We start from the raw sequence: 20,818 nt of genomic DNA, 5'->3' as shown, positions 1-20,818 counted from the left end.
ATACTACACCATCTTACTACTAGAGCTAAGATTATGGCATCTGTTGAAAACACTGTTAGGCTCCCATTTCACCAAAAAAACAAGCAAAACCCTACGAGGCACAGCTTGACCACAGCCTCGATAACGGAGTTGCTTGAAGAGTCCTACCTAACCAAACAGACCCGATTTCTTTTTCTTTGTATGACCACTTTTTAAGAACAGCATAGAGGCTTCGACCACACTAACCAAAAAAAAATACAACATACAGACGAGAAAGAGCTCTCTCCAATTACACAGAAGACTGAGAAGGGACATCAACTTTTTTCCATTTCTACAAAACCATTCCAAGTTATCTCTTACAAGGATTGCCTTAATCAACAACAGGTAATTTCACAAGAAAGGAAAAAAGTTACAAGTTCATAACTAAGAACAACAAAAACACACAGCTCGGTATTTCAATCACATTTCCTGTACAAGCACCGACACAATACAAGGTGTTGGGATAGTTTTAGACACCATGATTCATGAACATGGCACTGCTTCTGTGTCACCCTGTCTATTTTCTGGGAGTACAAGTCCTTCTGAGAAAATGAATTTAGAGCTCGCTCCGAAGATATCCGCTATCTGCAAAATAACAGTCTGGCATGCAGCTGTTGTTGGCAGGAAAGACGCTGGGAGGCATGGTACACACTTGGGAATAAATTCCTTCTTATTGAAGGTTGGAGCATAGAGTGATAGCACCGCCCGACAAAATATGAACCTAGAGAGGAAAAATGTAAGTGCATATGTATCACAAACAGAATGTAGGAAATAAAGTTCACTACTTTAGCAGGACTGAAGTACCGTGAGACGAGAGTATACAAGGAACAGCAATCAGCAAAATTTTGAAAAGATCAATCCATTTGAGAGCATCCAGTATAACATGGCCAATAAAAGTTCATTTTAACTATTTAATTGAAGTGGTCATGCCATCAAGGAAAGTAATATCATGAACAAGAGTATGCACATGAGCATGTGAGTGTTTAACTACTAATAAAACAAAGAGTCAAAAATGTCCAGTTGCAAAACTCCAACCACCTACCAGGACACCTTGCAGGCTCGCACAGTTTGTAATAAAGAGTCCCATAGATCAAAGAGTATTTAGATGTCTAATGCAGTAGCCAGAGCTTACCCAGAAAAGATGTACCATCTTTCGAACATCAACACTAGGCCCCTTTCCCCAATTCTAAAATTTGGTCTTTCTTGTCTAAATAGAAGTCGCCATGGTAACTAAAAAGTTTTAAGTCAAAAGGATAATAAAAAATGGATCACAGGTCAATCCAAGAGTTGATGTTAACTTATATCAGCAGTAATCTTACGGGCAAGTATATTTAAAGCAACTTAAGTTTCATTTGGGTCGAGTGGTAATAAGACTCTCCCTAGTGCTAATATTGCTCTTAATTTTACTTTTTATTGATGGAGTTCAGGGCTAAGGGCTGGAGCTTTATTCCCACTCCTGGTAGTCTGTCTACAGTAGTTCGCTTAGAAGCAGGAGTGTAGCGCTTCGCAGGTGAAGGTGCAGGATGTGCTTCTTCCCTTTTTGGGTTAAATTCCATTAATTGTTTTATCATGTTTAGGTGTACCTAACAATTAAAGCAACAAACTAATCCAACTTTCTATGTATGCAGCTGTAAGCATGCAGGTTCAAAATAGGACTTGCTTCAGAGTTCATCATTCCAGTACCAACTGATGGCCAAGTCAGATTATAAACATTAAATCCTCAACCTTGTACATATAGGTATAGCTAGCAAAACACTTGCAGGGATAAACAACAACAGTATCAAATCTTGAGAGAATTGCAGGCATGAAAAGCAAAAACATGTCATTATTCTCTCAGTACTACAAAACCAAAGAAGAAAAAATGTTCCTGTAATAGTCTCCATTAAGCTTTATAGGATAGTACCTCAATAGGAGTCGCCTCAGGAATGTATCAGTCAAAACCTGTGCCCAAACAGGGTCAATAGTATCTGATGTTGCCAAAGTAGACCCCCAGTCACTTAATGAACTAGAAAGCAGCTTCTCAGCCTTGTTATATATATCCTGATGCATTTGCCTTCCGTAAATGCTCTGGAAAAGTAAATAACTCATATAATTCAAATAAGAACAGAGAAAGTGTCAATCTTCTACTCACCATGTCAATGTCAGTGCCTGAAACACCAAGCAATAAACAGAAAGCCTGCATTGGAGCTGTAAGGAAAATAGTGAATAGGCTTCCACTTGGCTGACGAGAGGAACCAACATCAGAAGCTTGATATGAAGAGCTCGAAGATAGGAGCATTGCAGCTGTCTCTCCTTTTTGTACTCCATTTATAGCCTGAGCAAATTTTAGAATCAGTCACCTTCATAGGTTAGGGTAATAATTTCTACTCAGATTAAAACGAAATCAAGAAAACGAGAAGGGGGGATCTTGCTCATTCAGCTACCATAAATAATTCTGCTGAGAGAGAGAGAGAGAGAGAGAGAGAGAGCCTTCGTATTTCAGTTTTGATGAAAAGAAAAATAAGTCAAAATTGATTTCAAGCAATAGGAGCCATTAGATGTGGTTTGATACACATGACATCTTGTGATGAATAGGAAGTTTTTAGGGAGAGAGAGAGAGGGTAAATGTTATTTTAGAAGAAACAACAATCTTATCAGAATAGAATAACTATACACAAGGTGGGGCCATTTAATTTTTAGGGAGTATTCAGAACTGATTATGCAAGTCACTGAACTACTGTGTTCATTAATATTTTGATAGAGAAGCTATTGTGGGGTTCTACAGCTCTAATAACTGCCAACAAAAAGAAAACACTGCAATGTTCAAAATCATACTTATAGGCATAAAACAGTTCCAGCTAGTTTATAGACCATGGACTCTGTAAGATGTAACATTGCCAAGTACATTAATCGAAAAAAAAAATGCATAATAGAGTTGATAGACTTGCCTCAAAAGCTTCACTGCTGTCACAGTCAATAACTAGAAAGAGCGGCCTTCTTGTAAATGGAACCAAGTCACTGGGATAGATGCTATTTATTCCTGAAAAATGGATGATTTTGTTTGATATCAGAACAGTTTATCCTGAGGGACTCATGCAAAAACAAGGAAATGATATCAAAAGATAAGACGACATGTCGACATCAAACTTTGGATATTAATCTCATTGTCCAACATCATAAATTATCAATCAAGAACTCCATTAATGAATTATCCATTTTCTAACCACATGTGAATAAGTAAATGGCATGAAATATATCCCTTCCTCAAACCAAAAACTACAGATTCTAACAAAGGCACACTTTAGAAGTTGAATTTTCTTTCTTTTGTTAGGTCAACCTTTGAGGAACATGGATGGATTCTTACAGCATTTTTCCCCTTTAGAAGTTGAATTTTCTTTCTTTTGTTAGGGCAAAAAATTAGACAATTGGGGCATAAACCGGCAAGCTAAACCTTATGCGTGAAACTGAATTTAATTGTCTCAAGTAGCATGGAATCTATATATATATATATATATATATATATTATTTGAGTAGGTCTACGTCATTAACTATTCCTAATTTGTTTCGAAGAGTACCTCCATTTCCATGGCTACCAAAGTTTAAACAACTAGCATGTAAGCTTGAGTCATCTCCTTTACTTTGTCCACAAGAAGGATTTAGTCTATCAGATGTCGCATCAGCATAAATTCCAGAACCTGCTTGCAATTAAATGTCATGTCCTTTAACTGAGCCAATATAATGAGCAAAAGAAATGATGATCCTACATAACCTATAAAGAAAACAAAATCCTTGTATAACAAAATTATTCAAACCTGAAGCGGACAGATATATCAAGATAACTCCATCAGATGGAAGCTCCTCACAAACTGTTGCCAGAACCTGCCAGTCAAGTAAATATATTGATTCTTATCAATTGTGTAGTTCTCAACAAAAAAGAAAACACTAGATTGTTTGAGGGCAGATAAAGGATAACATTCTTGATATATGAGTAGCATTAACTATTCCAAAAGGGGAAAAATGCTGTAAGAATCCATCCAAACTAATCAATGTGTTTACTGAAACTTATAATAACATGCTTACTCAAAGGCACAATAAATAAAAGTCAGGAATGGTTCTAGACATTTGGTATCTGGTGGTTTAGGTTTTAGGGCCATGATCCCCATGTTCATAATCCAAACTCATCCAGGTGCTATACAAAGTCATGGTCCATATACCAAAAATTCATACTTAAAAATGTGCCTTTTAAGAGCATTCAAGAATTGATATCATTTGCAAAGCAACAAACTTTAGGTTAGGTGGGTGCATGAAACTTTAGTTTCAAGCATAATTACTACAAAAAGGGACACCAAACCAAACACAACATAAGCTAATCCACAAGGGGGGTCAGGGGTAGAGATGTAACAGAACCAAGAAAGACCAACCTTTTGGTTTCACTTATAAGTTCTGCTTCTACAAGGTTTTGGTCAAGCAGTAATAGCATAAGAGAAAGGAAAATGTAATTGGCATAGGCCCCTTAAATCCCGCATCAAAAACTTGCAAGAGGAAGGGACCTCCACATGCCTCTACAAGGAGGCCCTCACCTCACTAAAAGGGGGTTCCTACTCAACTCTCACTCCAAGCTATGAGCTTCGGCCTAGCAAATGCAATCTGTCACCGAAATTAGGCTTAGCAGATTAGCGAAAAACACCAAATTTCCCCTATGTACCCCAATTTTGGGTTGGGTTAACACTAAATCTCGTCTTCTTTTTTGGCAAAGTATACATCTCTCATCTACATGTGTGTTTTTTATCGATGGGGACAAAAAATCAGTATCAACAGGTTCCTTACTACAAAGATGCAGTTCAAATATTATCATATGCAAAGAAACCAATTTTAGTGTTCGGTTGAATCATGAAACTTTAGTTTGAAGCTTAAATCCTCCAAGAGACACCAAGTCATGACCGAAACTAAATCAGGTGAGTGGGTGATGGGGGAATAAATAAATATATAAAAGAATAAAAAATAAATAAAATAAAAAAGAGATGTTTTATTGTCATCACCATACAGGTGAATAGCAGGAAGATAGTTGATCAAATCAGCAAAAAATAAACATATGTTTTTCTGCAACTTGACTTCAACTCAAGGCGTATGTAGTATTTGACATTGAACATAAGTAGTTAAGTTCAAAATGTTATTTTTCGGGAATTCACGAAACCGATAACCCTTGACATGGAACTATGTAAGGAAGATTTTTAATATCATTGATTTACAACCTGACATGCCAAATGAAACATAGTAATTATAAGGGAAACAGGCAACCATTAATTCCTATCAGACTTACTGCCAGAAAATGTGTAACAGATGGACGATATAAGACAGCTTTCCGTGGGTTATGTGGCAGAGTAGGATCAGCAATATCTTGGGAGTAGTTAATGCGGCCGGACCCTGGCGCCCCGTTCTGACCGTTTCTAGCAACATTTGACTGGTAAAATGAGCCACTAGGTTCCCACTCCAGACATTGAAGCATCCTAAAAGTGTCTAGAGTGAGCTCTGAAAACTTTACCTGGTCGAGTTTTAACCAATGGAAAAACAGAAAATGTTAGTGTACAATTCAAGTTTATGTATTTGGAAGGCATAAATTACAACAGTATCAAAAACAAAAAACTGAAAACCCTCTAAATCAGTATTAAGCACATGCAGATTATACACAGAGGAGTGAAGGAGGAGGTGAGAGAGGAGGTGAACGTCTATGACATAAACTAAGGCTTTAAGCATCACTTTGGCTTCAATTTCTCAGAGTTCCGGGAAACTATTTCTGTCTATATTCTATGTTTTTGTCATATCCTAGCTATAGTTTTGCACATAGGCTGGTATTAGTTCCATACACAAGGATTACATGATCGGACTTCAGTAATTATTTTTTCTTGAAAATTAATTAAAAAAAATTTAAAAACCACAAAGAGGTGAAGGAAAAACCTCAATACCTAACCTCATTATGATGGTAGCTGCTTAGTATCGCATCTCGCAGTCTCAAAGACCTCCTTACAACCAATGTGGAAACAGGTGGTAAGGAATCGGGATGACATTCCAGGACAATACTATATCTCAATGGCCTGATATTCATAAAAGCTGTGTCAGCTTTCAAAAATCTAACTATTTCCTGAATCACCAGCTTCCATTCTTTAAAATCAGTTTCCTGGAAACAAGATAATTCAAATGTCACTATTAAAATTAGCTGCAAGAACACAAGACTTGGCGTATATAAGCACACAACTTTTTAAATGGAAACAAAACAGCATGACTTACAATATTACATTCAAATCTTTAGCACCTATTTGATAATACATAAAATCTCATCTTATTCTGAACTACTTCCTAGCCTTTTAATACTACTCTCTGTCCATGATAAACTCACCGCACTAGATTACATTGCAATGCACAAGCCCCAGATGTTCCTCATTTGCACAAATTCCCCACTTAGAGCCCAATAAGAAAGTGAACACAATTTCAAAATCTCATGGTCCAAAACTAGTCATCATGATCCCCACATTATAACAGATGTATGTCATTCTCAATTACCACTGATTATACTCTAATGTACATAAATCTATTTCGAGGTAATACTCCATGTTGTTTGTTATTTTCTTTTCTATCTTTTAACTCTTTGTCTATATGTATTGGGGTTGAACCCTCTTATCACATTTTCGATAAGTTCTATCCTTCTTTAAGCTTTACAATACCACAGAACTAAGTTTCCATTACACAAATTCGAAACCAGAGCACATAGAACAATTCAATGGCAAACTAACAACAAAAGTAATCAAATGGAATCCTAAAGAAAATAACCTGGAAGGTCCTCTTGCAGTCATCAACCAAGGCCTTGAGCTGATGAAGCAGCTGCTGCACCATCTCTCGGCGATTCAAAAGCAAGCACACCATGAGAAACCTAGAAATGAACCTGAGCTGCTTGCTGGCCAAGTTGAGGTCCTGCAACATGCCCTCCTTGAAGTACTCTCTGCTCAGAATCGCCTCGTAGAAAATGTACGCCTCGGACAGATAGCTAGCCTCGCTGGTCCTCATGTACTGCCCCAAGTAAAGCTGCGCGATCCGCGACGCGATCTCGCCGATCTCCGATCGCCGGAGACCGGCCTCGACGAGCTTTTGGCGGTTTTCTTGCTGGAATTTCCAGAGCTGCGTGTAGACCTTGAAGACCTTGTAGAAGTAGGCGTCGTACTCGTGCCTGAACAAACACGAAGATACGAGATTGAGTACCGATTGTGTTTGTGAATTGATTTTGAAGAAGAAGGAGAAATGAATGGGAGTAGTACCTGTTGCGGTGGTAATAGGGGAGCTCTCGGATTTTGGAGAATTTCTTATCGGCTTTGTGGAGAAGAGACCAGTAGACTTCGCTGACCGGGATGCTAGGGTTTTGCTGCACTTGCATTGTGGATTTCGGTTAGGGCTTCGTCTCCGGTTGGGTTTGACGGTGGTGGGAGCTGTGGAAGTCGGAGGGGCTTTGTATATTATTTCTCTAGTACAAGTTTTTGGTTATGCCAATTGGTCTAGGACCCGATGGGCATTGCTAATAAAACAAAACAAATTGACTTTGGTCAAATCCACCTAAATAAAAACAAAAAAACCTACCAGAGACGAGACAGATGAAGACTACGGTGACAAATAGTTACTCTCATCAGTTCAATTATCTCACAAATCACAATCATTGAGAATGTGTCTTGCTATCTTTACCCAAAAGAAACTGTTCAAAGTTTTGGGGCATACAATTTAAAACTCGTGTAGCTTTTTTTTTTGAACGCTGGGGTGTCAGTCCATTATAGTAAAGTAGGAAACATTACAAATATGACTCACCCGGACTCCGGGCAACGACAGAATAGAGTCATGAATGAATGATCTAAAGCAAGCCCTAGACTACTCAAACATAATGTAACCATAGGATGTGGCTCCAAAGATTCAAGTAACCTTGACACTACTAGGGAAGACTCCGAACGCAGCCAAAACCCATCCCTAATTTTATTCATGTTCCCAAAGAAGAACCATACGCAGAGGGGGCTTCTCCAGGCTCAATGAACAAGTAAAAAATAAAAATAAAAGCTCGAGGCCCAAAAGACCAATATTGACCCAAGCTACGAGCCCAAGCACCAACAAGCCCATGTTCCAGAACCAGCCTTTGATCCACTGCAGCCATACTGCCATCAGTCGCCGTACCTCCCGACGTCGCCGGAACCCTAGAGAAGCTCAGAAGGCCGTACATCCCATCGTCGCCTCCTTCGTGCCTACCACCGCCGTGGTCCCCACCACCCAGAAAAACACCGCCGCCGCTGGGAGCAAACGTGCCCCTTCCAGTGACCTCGACCCTAATCACACCTGAGCCATCATGCGTGCAACTGCAAATCTGCAACCCTCCATGAGAGGAATATGCATCAGATCTGTCAGCCCCCCCCCCCGTGAAATCCTTGCTGCCAAGCATCCATGGCCATCACCATCGTACCACCATCCAAGCAGGCCTTCACCATCTTACCACCATCCCCATCATCAAATGGAGCCGACCACAGAGCGAACCCATCGAGACCAGCCACCAAAGGAGGAGCATCACAGGCCAGGGGCTTGTTGATTGCGCCATCAGAAGCATCAGCAAATCTGACGAGGGGAGGGAAGCCGAAGCCACCCGGTGCTAGGAGGAGCCACCACACAAAGCCGTAGCCCACACCCCTATGAAAACCCAAAGAGGAGACCAAGCCTCCATCTCGGAGAAGACAACCCGCGCCGCTACAGGGAAACCCTAGGAGAGAGCTCGAGAGGGAACGCATATTTTTTTTAAACCAAGTGGATTTGATTTGACAAAAAACAAAAAAAAAACTCGTGTAGCTTAATTAGTCAAAAGTTTATACATCTAAAGTTGCGGGAGGTCTAAGACTTAGAAACCTTGCTTCAATTTAACTTCTTTAGGTAAATTGGGTTGGAAATCCCAAAATTTTGACTCAACTTGGGGTCTAATTGGTTTTTAAAAAGTACTTTAATCTTGAAGTGAATCATGATTAAAGCTTTAGATTTTTCAGCTTGTGTAGGGGCTCCGTACCGCCCGGTTACTTATGCTTGGTGACATCATGTGTATAACTCCCCAACCAAGAAGCTCCTCTTACTTGGGGACTTCGGGGACTTGTAGATACCTCTACTAGCATGACTAGTTTGCTATCTCACCAAGCATAAGTAACACCCTCTTTGGGACATCCACAAGCCATGGTGAGGCCCAACCGAGACTTGCATCTTGTAGCCTTATGTTCAAGCTACGCTACGGTATCCGGAAGTCGCAAATCCGTCGCCGGGAAGCCACCTTTCCGACCTTGCCAAGTTGCCTCCACAATAAGCTTTTTAGACTAGAAATGGTGGTTACTTGTCCCACATCGAAAACCATGTAAAGGAGATGGCTTCCTTCACCTATAAAAGGAATGCCTCCTCCCACTTAAACTCGATCCCATTACATCCTTTGTAATCCCTCTTGGGCCGCAAGGCTCAACACACTAGTATAAGCTTTCAAGTGGACGTAGTCTCCCGCTAAGGCGGAGACGAACCACTATACATCTCGTGTCAATCTCTCTCTCTCTCTCTCTCACTTAAGCTAACTAGAGACCCCTCGGTCACTAACGTTAACATTGGCGCCGTCTGTGGGAAGCCAACACATTGGCTTCGTCACCTTCCATGAGCTAAGTCTGCTTAGCGGAGCTTGATGAAATTTCTTCCTTCTTTGAGTTTATGTTTGAATTAATGCTTCTTGGCGGCAACTTTTGCCAAAACATGATCAACATTACTTCAGCGGTAAAACCAGAGCAGAAATTTGCATCTTAAAGGGCTAGTCAACACCGGTCAACTCCGAGAGGATGGTCAACGCTGGCAGGAGCTGATCAAAACACCAACATATGGGACGGTCAAGGCTTGGTCAACGCCCATTGAGGCTGATCAATGGTAATCAACGTGCGTTCAACGCCAGACAAGCAAAGGTCAACGCTGCACTAAAAAAAAAATGGAGCCTAATTTCTATGGACACCCAGAAATCTTCTCTGGGCACCCAACAACAAGGCATGAAGATGATGATCTGCTCCGCTGCACAGCTCGCTGCAAGCTCCGATCAACTTCACCGCTGGCACCTCCGATCAACTTCACCGCCGCTCCGCAGCTCCTCTTCCGAGCTCCGCCGAGTAGCTTCTTCCGCCAGCTTCAGCGCCGCTGAGATCCTCCGCCAATCTTTGGTGCGCCATCTGCAGCAGTCCACCGGCCATCTCCCGCTAGCAAATCCCAGCGGCAAAAACTTCAACGGCAAACTTCACCGACAAAGCTTTCTCCGCCAAGCACCACCGCTGACCCAAGCGAGAGCTCCGCTCCGCTGGACAGGGGCTCCGCCGGCCAGGAACTCCACCACTCGAGAGCTCCGCTTCCGCTGATAAGCAACACTCCGAGCTTCAGCTAGCCAACCTCAGCGGCCCCGCCAGTGCGCCGCCGGCTAGAAAGCATAGAACCTGCAACTGTGGACACCCATTTGCATATCAGTTTGCATCAGTCCGCCAGATGCAAACCAGCAACACCGCTAGCTGCCATGACTTCCGCCAGCTACTTGCCACCAGCGGCACCGCTAGCTCCCATCAGCGGCAAAGCAAGCACCAGCTTCTGACCATCACCGCTAGCAGCCATGACTTTCACCGCTAAGAACCATCAACGACACTCCGCCAAGAACCCATGTTCTTCGATCAAACCTCCGCCGGCAGGGCTCTGCCAGCCACAACGCTGCTAGGAGAAACCGCTAGATAAGGCTCCGCCGCGCCGGACTCCTCTAAGTTCCAGGACCACCGCCGGCCAACTCTCACACCGCTGGCCACCACCAGTGGCAAAGCTCCGTCGAGTGCTCTGCCAATCGCCGACGAACAAAGCTCGGTGCACTCCGCTGGCACCATCTCCCATCCGCCAACCACCATCTCCTCTCCACTAACCGGAAATGGCCTCTGCTGAGCTTCTCCTCCTTTGAGCACCGAGAACCTCCATAGCACGGCCCCTCCGCCAAGGGTCCTCCGCTCCGCCGGACAAAAGCTCCGCCAACCAGCACCACCGCTGGCATCTTCCTCTGGACAGCATCTCCGCCGGTCAACCACCGCGGAAAAAACTCCGCTGACCAAGGCCTAGCGGCCAATACCCGCCAACACCCCTCTGCAATTCCTCACCTGCATAGGCCATCAAGCATCTATCAACTACATCGACTTAACGAGGTCGTCGTCAGCGATATGGCTGAATGCCAGCGACAAACAAAAAAAAAAACCCAGCAGCAGCCTCCGCCCAGCGAGGCTAGCAGTAGGCCCAAGCAACCAGCGGTAACCCAGCGAAAGAAAGCCACCACCAGGCCTTATAATCCTCCGCTGCAATCCTTGACGACACACACCTTCGATAAGCAACAGCGATCACCGCAAAGCTCCAGCAGCAATCACCGGAGCGCTGAACACCAGCAGCGATCACTGCAGCGCCAAGCAATGTTTGCCAACAAACAGCCTTCAATTTTGGATCTCGGGTGTCAGACTTCAACTTTGTGGCAAAGCTAAGTTTCCCTTGATATTCAAAACCTTATTTCAGAATTCCCTTAAAAAAAGAGCGAGACCCTCTCTCTCTAAACTGTAGAGAAAGAAAGTAGATCTGGAAAAAACCCCCTCCCCCTTCTCTTTAGCCCAAATCTTAATCCCTTGGGATCTAGATTGAAGGCCTAAGAGTTGGGGGGAGGTCGATCTCTGTCAATAGGTGGTGGGTTTGGTTATCGGAGTTTGTGGCTAATAGGTTTGCTCTTGCCTGGGTTCCAGTTGAAAGTGGCGGAGGCACAGCAGGACGGTTCGTGGCTGAAGGAGGTGACCGGTTGCGTGGCCGGCGTTCGCATCCGATCTGGAGCTTGGGTTTGTGGGTGGATCCGGTCGGATCGTGTGGCTGTCGGCGACGATGAGAGGCTTGGTACTGGGTCTCTGCCGGTGATGGCAGTTCCTCGTATCAGACCCTCGTGGTTTGGGGTTGTGGTGGTGGAGGAGGTGATCTGCCGAAACTCTGACGGAGATGGTGGGTCGACGGCTGTCGGTGTCCGAATGAGGCGGCGGCGCGCTGGTCTGGGAGACGCTATGGTGGCTGCGCCGACTGTGCCCAAGTCGTATTGGGCTGGAATCAAAGCTTGGGCCGTATTGACCACTGTCCGATGGTGGGCCTATCAAGGCCTGTTAACTGTTTACTGCTTTTTTGTTTGTCTTTTTTCAGTTATTGCTTTGTCAGTAATAACCTCCAACTGTATTCCGGTAGGAGGCCGTGGCCTGTGTGCCGGTCATTGCACCTTGTGTGCCTGTTTTGCTCTAGGTATGCGGCGAGTTCCTTGCACGTGCAAATGGTCGCTGTCTCTTAGTAACAGAGGGAAATTATGTGTCACTGGATGTAGTGTCCAGTGGCATTATGATGGGAAAGCTATGCGTATGGTAATTATGCTTTGCTGCAGTCGGGTTGCAGATCAAGTTATCTTTCTGTTGTATCACCGCTGCGTTAATGCAGTTAAAGCAAATAGAGTCGCCAGTAGAGCGCTCTTTGCTAATTGGTGCTTTGTTGAGTACAAGCATTTAGTAGAGACTCAGGATAGTATTTCAGGATGTTCTACTTATTGTAATCAGGGGTTTAGGCTCATTGTCCCCCCCTTGTATTCGACAGTTTCTTTAATTAAGGCTATCAAGGCTTGAGGGCTGCCGCACCGCCCTTTTCTCAAAAAAAAAAAAAAAGTTTCCCTTGATATTCTTCTCTCCTTACTGACGCAAGCACCACGTGCTTCTGCTTTTTCATATACCACTATACAGTTGCCCACATATGCAGGTCACACATGCTCATGCTTCTTTATTGACCACATGCTCTCCAGCCAATTACAAACACATTTTGATTTAAATTATCAAACCAACAATCATGCATGCTTGACTTCTTTGCCAATAAGGTTACAGATGATTAAATTATGCGTACACATCAATATTGTGGCATCACTATCACAATCATGTCTTTCCAAATGACATAACTGCTAAAAGTACTTGGCCTTTTCATTGAATGCATGCTCTGCTGCACTCTAACTTAGTGCCACATATAAACACTTATCATACACTGGTCTGCTAAGCTTTTGTGCTCTCTTGATAGGCCCAACATCGGGCCGTATTGACCACTGTCCGATGGTGGGCCTATCAAGGCCTGTTAACTGTTTACTGCTTTTTTGTTTGTCTTTTTTCAGTTATTGCTTTGTCGGTAATAACCTCCAACCGTATTCCGGTAGGAGAGCATGCATACTCTTAAACCTCCAACCGTATGAGTGAAAAAATTAGTCTCGGCCTTTGTCAAGGTGATCAACCCTATATACTCTTAAACCTCAAGGGCATCCAAATAAGAAGGAGATAAATGTCCTAAATTTTTTACAAGGTGATCAACCTTATATACTTTTATAAAAAATTTAGCTAATTTCGTCATAATTTCGATTGTTTAGATCGCAAAAAATCGTTATATGTCTACTAATGTGGTATAACTTGTCTATTAGTTGTAACAAATACTATACCTTCCATGAGGAACAATGTGGAGGAAATAGACATTACCAAAATCGGCCGTTGGATATCATCATGATAAGAATATATAATTATAGTCAAAATTTCAGCTATTTTCGTCGTTGTTTGGGTCTCGATCTACTAGGTCAACTCTAAACCCTAAATGCCACATAAAACTAATATGCTCATAACCACTCACTCGCAACTTCTTTTTTTGATCTGTCAGCTCTCACACTCTCGTGGCTATGACCTATATCAATTAATATAAAAATTTTAGAAAGCTTATCTACTCGTGGTTAAGCTCCCCTTAGGGAGTTATAAGTGTGTAAGTGGTTGACCGCTTTATTTGACAACTAAATAATGGCGGATCGGGTTAATTTTTTTACACAATACCTACTAATACGCTATAAATAGATGGGTAATGTCAACTTTATCGATTTCCAGTTTCGATTGTTTAGATCGCACGAAATCTTTATATGCCTACTAATGCGGTTTAACTTGTTTATTAGTTGTATTGAAAAATATACCTTCTATGAGGAACAATGTGGAGGAAATAGACTTTATCAAAATCGTCCGTTGGATGTCATCATGATAAGAAGATATAATTATGGTCAAAATTTCAGCTATTTTCGAAGTTGTTTGGGTCTCGATCTACTAGGTCAACCCTAAACCCCAAATACCACATAAAACTAATATGCTCATAACCGATCACTCGCAACTTCTTTTTTCGATCTGTCAGCTCTTACACTCTCGTGGCTATGACCTATATCAATTAATGTAAAAATTTTAGAAAGTTTATCTACTCTTGGTTAAGCTCCCCTTAGGAAGTTAGAAGTGTATAAGTGGTTGACCGCTTTATTTGACATCTAAATGATGGCGGATCGGGTTAATTTTTTTACACAATACCTATTAATACGCTATAAATATATGGATAATGTCAAATTTATCGATTTTTAGTTTCGATTGCTTAGATCGCACGAAATCCTTATATGCCCACTAATGCGGTTCAACTGGTTTGTTAGTTGTATTGAAAAATATACCTTCTATGAGCAACAACGTGGAGGAAATAAACTTTATCAAAATTGACCGTTGGATGTTGTCATGATTAGAATAAATAGTTATGGTCAAAATTTCAGCTATTTTCGTCATCGTTTAGGTCTCGATCTACTAGATCAACCTTAAACCCTAAATACCACATAAAACTAATATGCTCATAACCGCTCATTCACAACTTATTTTTTTGATTTGTCAGCTATCATACTCTCATGGGTATGAGGTATATCAAATAATGTAAAAATTTTGAAAAGTTTATCTCCTAGTGGTTGAGCTCCCCTTAGGGAAGTATACGTGCATATAAGGTTGACCGCTTTATTTGATATCGAAATGATGGCAGATCGAGTTAATTTTTTTACAAAATACCTACTAATACGATATAAATAGATGGATAATATCAAATTTATCGATTTCTAATTTCGATTATTTGGACTGCGCAAAATCCGTAGATGTCTACTAATGTTGTCTAACTAGTTTATTAGCTGTTTCGAAAAGTATACCTTCAATGAGCAACAATCACTATGCCAAAAACTGCATCACACTACACTTTTTAGACAACGAAAAAAAAAATTCCGTTGTGTGATCACTGAAACTGCTTCACACAACAGGTTTAATGAGATTGGCGTTGTATAAGGAGGTCGTACATCAATTTTTTTGGGTCCAAGATTATTGTACAACAGTTTTAAGGATTTGTCTGTTGTTTGAATGTAAAAAAAATTTCCCCCTCACCTTGCTCAAATTTGGGTCGAAATTTTGACTCACCTTGCACAACAGTATTGTTGTATATGTTGTATGAGAGTAAGTTGCAAAATAACATACAACGCATTTTTTTGTTTCCGTTGTGCAAGTTTGGAAGAAAATCACATGTACCCCAAAATGTGAGTGAGTAGCCCCAAAAAGGCCAATATTTGAGTGAAATGCTGGTACACGATTGTAAGCTCCTACAACGGAATGACTTATTTTTGTTGTGTGAATGTGCGATGGTAATCCTAGGCGGGAAAAATGAGTTTGTCCCTTTGCACTAGGCGGGAGATTTGCTAGTAGGATCTCTAAGCTGAAATTTCATTGTATATTATCAAACAACCGAAATTATTTTGTGTGTTGTCTGAATTGGTTATACAAATCAAAAACTAAACTTAAGGCCCCTTTTCCCTCATCCCACTTAGCTGTTTCCAACATTTAGCCAGCTAGTCTTCGAGAGAAACAACAAAACCCATTTTCTTCTTCTCAAAGCAGAACCCCTCTTCTTCTCTTAAAGAATCAAACCCATCTTCTTCTTGAAACCCATCTTCTCCTCAAAACCCATCTTCTAAATACACTCGATTAGGGTTCGATATACTCAATTAGGGTTTTCAATTTGGAGATTTGAAGGACGAGGAAAAAGGGGGGGGGGGGTGGTTTCTCGGGCTTCTTCAATCATTGAAACCCTAACTCGCTGTCTCAAACTCATTCGCGACCCCCTCATAAACCACCGCACTACCCACCTCTCCGACCTCATCTTCGACTCCGTTCACTTCGATTCAGTGAGTGAGCTTTAAGAGATCGATTCATCAGACTCTCCACTATCTCTATTACTGAAGCCGAAGGTACTACAATCTCACTAATTAATCGACTTCGATTTTTTTTCTGTTTTTCCAGTTTTCAATTCTTGTTCTTCGAGCAGCGAAGAGAAACGACTTCTTGGGCTATGGAGTCTTACGTTGAGGGACGATTCCGATTTGGCTGGAAGAACAGCAGTGGATCCAAGCTGGCATGAATTGGTTTGCTTCTTGCTGCCTTTTATTCAAGTATAATCAATGGGTCTTGTAAGTTTTACTTGTTTCATCATTAGCTTTGGTGAAATTGCGTTTCTTTTTAAGAATCAAAGGTTGCTCTGCTTGAGTACTGAGGTAAATTTGGCTCCTTTTGTGAACACCCATCTCGACTGATTGAAATTGGATTCATTTTGATCTGTCTTCTTTTTGATTTGTACTGATAATTGTGGTGCAATTTCTCTTTCCAATGATTGTAAATATCTGAATATTTGAATGTACTATATTTTGTACAGTTGTGTTTAAATTTGGGTACTCTGTGCATGCCTGTATGATGGTTTGGATTTCTGGATGATGGAATTTGGATTAATGGGTGTGTTGAATGTTGGTTTTCTTTGGGCTTTTGCTTCAGATATACAAAGAGAATAGAAAAGCAATTGAAGATGTTGCCAAGAGAAATGACATGGGTTCTGCTAGGTGTTCTCTTTTTCCCCCAGAACTTTTTGTTCTGAGCTTAGGTTTTCTACTTACAATTTTCCAATTTTATGCTTTGTTTTCCCTTATTGGTTTCGAATGAGACTGCATTATAATGTTCATATTATACTTCATAGTAATGTATTTTTTGGTTAAATTTAACCAAATTGAAATAGGTAGTAAATGTCGAGCTATCATGATATTGTAAATTTCATAGGAGATATGAAGTTACCTAAATAAAGGCAATTTATTTTCCTATACTTCATGAAAGTTTAGTATCATTATCTACTTAGAACATATTTTAATCGTGGCCGGTCATAACAAAAGGATGTGGTTGGGCACCAAGGTTCTGGATACACTTGAAGCCATTAAATGTTTAAGATAGTGAGCTAAAGGGGGCTCTCCAGCTTGATTTTGATCCTTGCCATGTGGTTTTGTTTGGTACTGTATTTTATTTCACAGAATACTCTTATTTTATTTATGTCTTTTGTGTAAATTATTTCAATCACTTGATCTAGAAATTGTGAGATCAAGAAAGACAATGAATCTCTTTCGAACATGTCATCTCTTACTATGGTACTATTTTTCAAGTTGTTTAATTTCCAATTTGAGGGAGCCTTCCTGAGTTGTTGAAGCTAAATTGTTATGTCTATGCAAAAGGGTCTAGATTTTTCATTTTTAAATTTTTTGATTCACTTGCTGATGATTGTATTCTGGAACTAGGTAATCTGTCTTCCTTACTATATCATAGTAGAAAAGAAGTAAATATTAGAGGTGGACAATACAATGATGAATGGTGCCTTTTGTTTCGGAGTGGCTGATTGCCATAGAGACAACCCTTTAGATCTATAAGAATTCAATAAGGATTCATCTTTTCTAATAACATTGCCAAGATTGTTGTTCTGCATTTTCAGAATGTCGTCGTTCATGTTTGCTTATTACATAGTTGTAGCTTGAGGATTCAAATTCTTTTGTTCAGTCTATTCTAATAGAGTTGGTCTAAGTGTATAAATCATGAGGGTCTTTGTAATCCTGAGATGTTTGTGCTGCATCATTCTTATAAGCAAATTTCCATTACAGAGAAGTCGGGGTTATCTTGCAGTGATAGTATGTGGGCATTTCTTGATCTGATATTTTACTTTTCATGTTCCCTTGCCTTTTGACAGCGAACTGATAGTATATGATTATCAAGGCCCAGACACTTCCATTGGAGGTCCAAAGTCATGGTATGGCGCTTTCTTTTGTTTTTTGTTTTGTACTTTTTATTTTTACTCTTTTAAATTTGTTTGATTTTCTCAAGGTTTAGGCATTTTACATTAGTCGGTTTTTATTTTTTTTTATTATTATTATTTTTTATTATTATTTTTTTTTATCGGAAGGTTAAAACTTAAAAGCTATTAAACCTACATACAAAACATAACTACAAGAAGGTTTCTGTTGGCCCTTAAATTGCTTGGTAGTTCATATGCATTAGAAGATAATGACACTAAAGGATAGTAAACCATTTCCACTTGCTGCTCTCACAATGTTCTACTTAGTTAAAGGGCTGTGCCAAAAAAGAAATGTGGGTCTTGAGAAGACTAGAAACAAATGTGGATACATTACTCTGTTTTTCGAAGACCTAATTGAAATTGGTTACCATGTCATCTTTATTTTACTTTTAACGAAAAGAACATTGTTCTACTTTTCTTGTAGAATCAAGATTTATAAAGATTTCATACTCCTACTCAATCTTTAGATAATCTATATGGCACATGTCTTGTCTAGCTCTCTTTACTTGTCAAGCAAAACCACCTCACTTGTCAGAGAACATGGAGATTACCTTCGTGGCCGAGGTCGTACATCTCTCTCTTTCTCTCTGCAATTTTTAGGGACAGAAAGATTAAACCTTTAACACCAAGGGAAGATGGGTATGCAATTTTGCTATCTAAGTTCTAACAAAACCCTTCTTGATGTTAATTCTTCCCTCTACAGAACACAAAAAGGTAGACACAGCTTAATATAATATAATGTTTCCTTTCTATATTTGTTATTGTGACACCAATTGAAATTGCCCGAACACAACACGCTTCAATTAAGCATATTTAACTGCATCACCAACTCCATTGTATGCTTTATGTTTCTTTTCCAATGATCTGGACATTGGCTCTTGTCATTTTGCCATTTAATTCCCATTTCAAAATGAAGCTGCAGCATGCTATAGTTTATAGAGTAGGGCTTAATTATATATGAAGTTTTGTCTTCATGTGTCTTGATCACTTTCCACCGCCAAAACTTGTCAACAAAAGACATGACCAGAAGGAGATGACTTTGTTGCTGCAAGTTTGGAACACCACCACTTGGTCTGCTTGCTTTATTCCACCGCTTGTCTTTTTTTTTTTTTTTTAAAAGCTTATCCACCATGGAAGTAGTAAGACAACTGAGTTATATAATAAGTACTACATCAGTTCTCTTACATAACATGGAAGTGGTTGGATTGTTGATGGTATGCTGCAGTTTCTACCTCACTTGCATCTATAAATATGTATTTGCTTGAGACTTTGAGGGGAGATTTTTGATAACATGCCTTGACAGGGATCCTGGCTTCTTCTACTAGGTGGTTGTTTGTCATTTTTCGTGTTCCTATGTTCTTAAGTCATGATAGATATTTAGACATTGTTTAACTTTCTCACCTTTGTTTGGTCAGGTCACCAACACGTTTGACCACGTACTGGTACACATATGGTGTTTCTCAAGTAAGCTTATATGATGATTGTTCCTTCAGTTTCCTTACACGTATGAGCTAGGTTGTAATTTTAAGTCTGGGGTTGAATGTCTTCTTATAACACTTTAAATATGATATAACAAAGCTAGGTTGTGTGTGTTTTAAAAGATATAACACAGACGGTTTTGGTTATGTCTCTTTAATTAGGATCATTACCATGCCTTAAGAGTATAAGCCCTGTCAATCTGATAGTTTTTCTTTCTTTCTTATTTGCAGGTATTATATGGGTGAGTCTTTGACCACTGGAACTTGCATTGCCGTGTACCAGAGGTAGAAAATATATATTCAGTTCTTTATATATATGTGCTCTCCCCCCAATGCTTCGATAAGAAGTATAGTTGCTGAAACCCAATGACTTACTGTAAATTTTTGTTATTAGGTACCTCTATGATCAGTTGAAGGCATATGAAATGGTGGACATGGTTGCATTTGTTGATCCTTCACTTATTGGTGTTGTGGGCTGTGGGAATGGAACTGTCAAAAGATAGGCTTGTTGCTGGTCCTTTTTTGCTAAGGAAAGCATCCTTTTTTGTGCTTCTCTGTTGGTACATTGTCATGCACCATGTGTTGCATGTTTTGGAACAATAGATATATATGTATCAGCTTTTTGATGTGTTAAGTGGATGGGCATGCACTAGAATGCTTTTCTTGTTTAAAATGTTGGGTTCAATGATTAGTGGTTTGCAATGTTTATATTTGATGGTTTGCAATGTTTATATTTGGTGTGTAAATGGATCAAATGCACAATTTAATTCAGGAATGGGATATTCAAATAATTAGACAACAGAATAGATATAATGATAACTGCCCACTGTCTGAATGGCCAAAAATGGGGACAAATCACACTGCAATCATTCATATATAACATCGGTTTTTAACAAATCACTGTCTTCTAATCTGCACTCACACAATGGAAGCAATTAAACTCTGTTGTTGCAATTTTAATCAGACAACAGAAGAAATTGAATTATGTTGTCCCAATGTTAATCAGACAACAGATATAGTCCAAGAACTGAAGTTTGAATATCAGTCAGACAACACACAAAATAAAAGTCTGTTGTTTGAGAAGCTCAACATACAACAGCTTCAAAACTAGCACTGTTGTTTGAAGGCAGTGCCGCAACTGCCACGCAGCTGCGCCTGGCATCTGCCGAGCCACCTGCCGAGCCATCTGTCGAGTATCACACAACACGTTTAACACATACATGTTG

At 40.3% G+C, this 20,818-nt stretch overlaps 1 protein-coding gene and 1 long non-coding RNA gene across 2 annotated transcripts; one reads left to right on the top strand and one right to left on the bottom strand.

The window, feature by feature from the left end:
• Positions 1-281: 281 nt before the first annotated feature.
• LOC133713826 (uncharacterized) lies at positions 282-7,547 on the bottom strand. Its single transcript, XM_062139858.1, has 10 exons — positions 7,305-7,547; positions 6,823-7,216; positions 5,966-6,172; positions 5,318-5,539; positions 3,810-3,876; positions 3,573-3,692; positions 2,946-3,037; positions 2,150-2,332; positions 1,922-2,058; positions 282-739 (listed from the first exon to the last, which is right to left on the bottom strand). The coding sequence occupies exons 1-10, from the start codon at positions 7,418-7,420 to the stop codon at positions 502-504; spliced, it is 1,776 nt and encodes a 591-aa protein (XP_061995842.1). The 5' UTR covers positions 7,421-7,547; the 3' UTR covers positions 282-501.
• Positions 7,548-19,831: 12,284 nt separating this feature from the next.
• LOC133713901 (uncharacterized) lies at positions 19,832-20,300 on the top strand. The gene is made up of 2 exons (XR_009848315.1): positions 19,832-19,877; positions 19,987-20,300. It is a non-coding gene; the product is annotated as an uncharacterized LOC133713901 (long non-coding RNA).
• The last annotated feature ends 518 nt before the right edge of the window (positions 20,301-20,818 follow it).

The sequence above is a fragment of the Rosa rugosa genome, chromosome 6 (assembly GCF_958449725.1).
Source record: "Rosa rugosa chromosome 6, drRosRugo1.1, whole genome shotgun sequence".
Lineage (NCBI taxonomy): Eukaryota > Viridiplantae > Streptophyta > Magnoliopsida > Rosales > Rosaceae > Rosa > Rosa rugosa.
The sequence above is the reverse complement of the archived record's forward strand: the minus strand, read 5'-3'. Positions and strand labels throughout refer to the sequence as shown.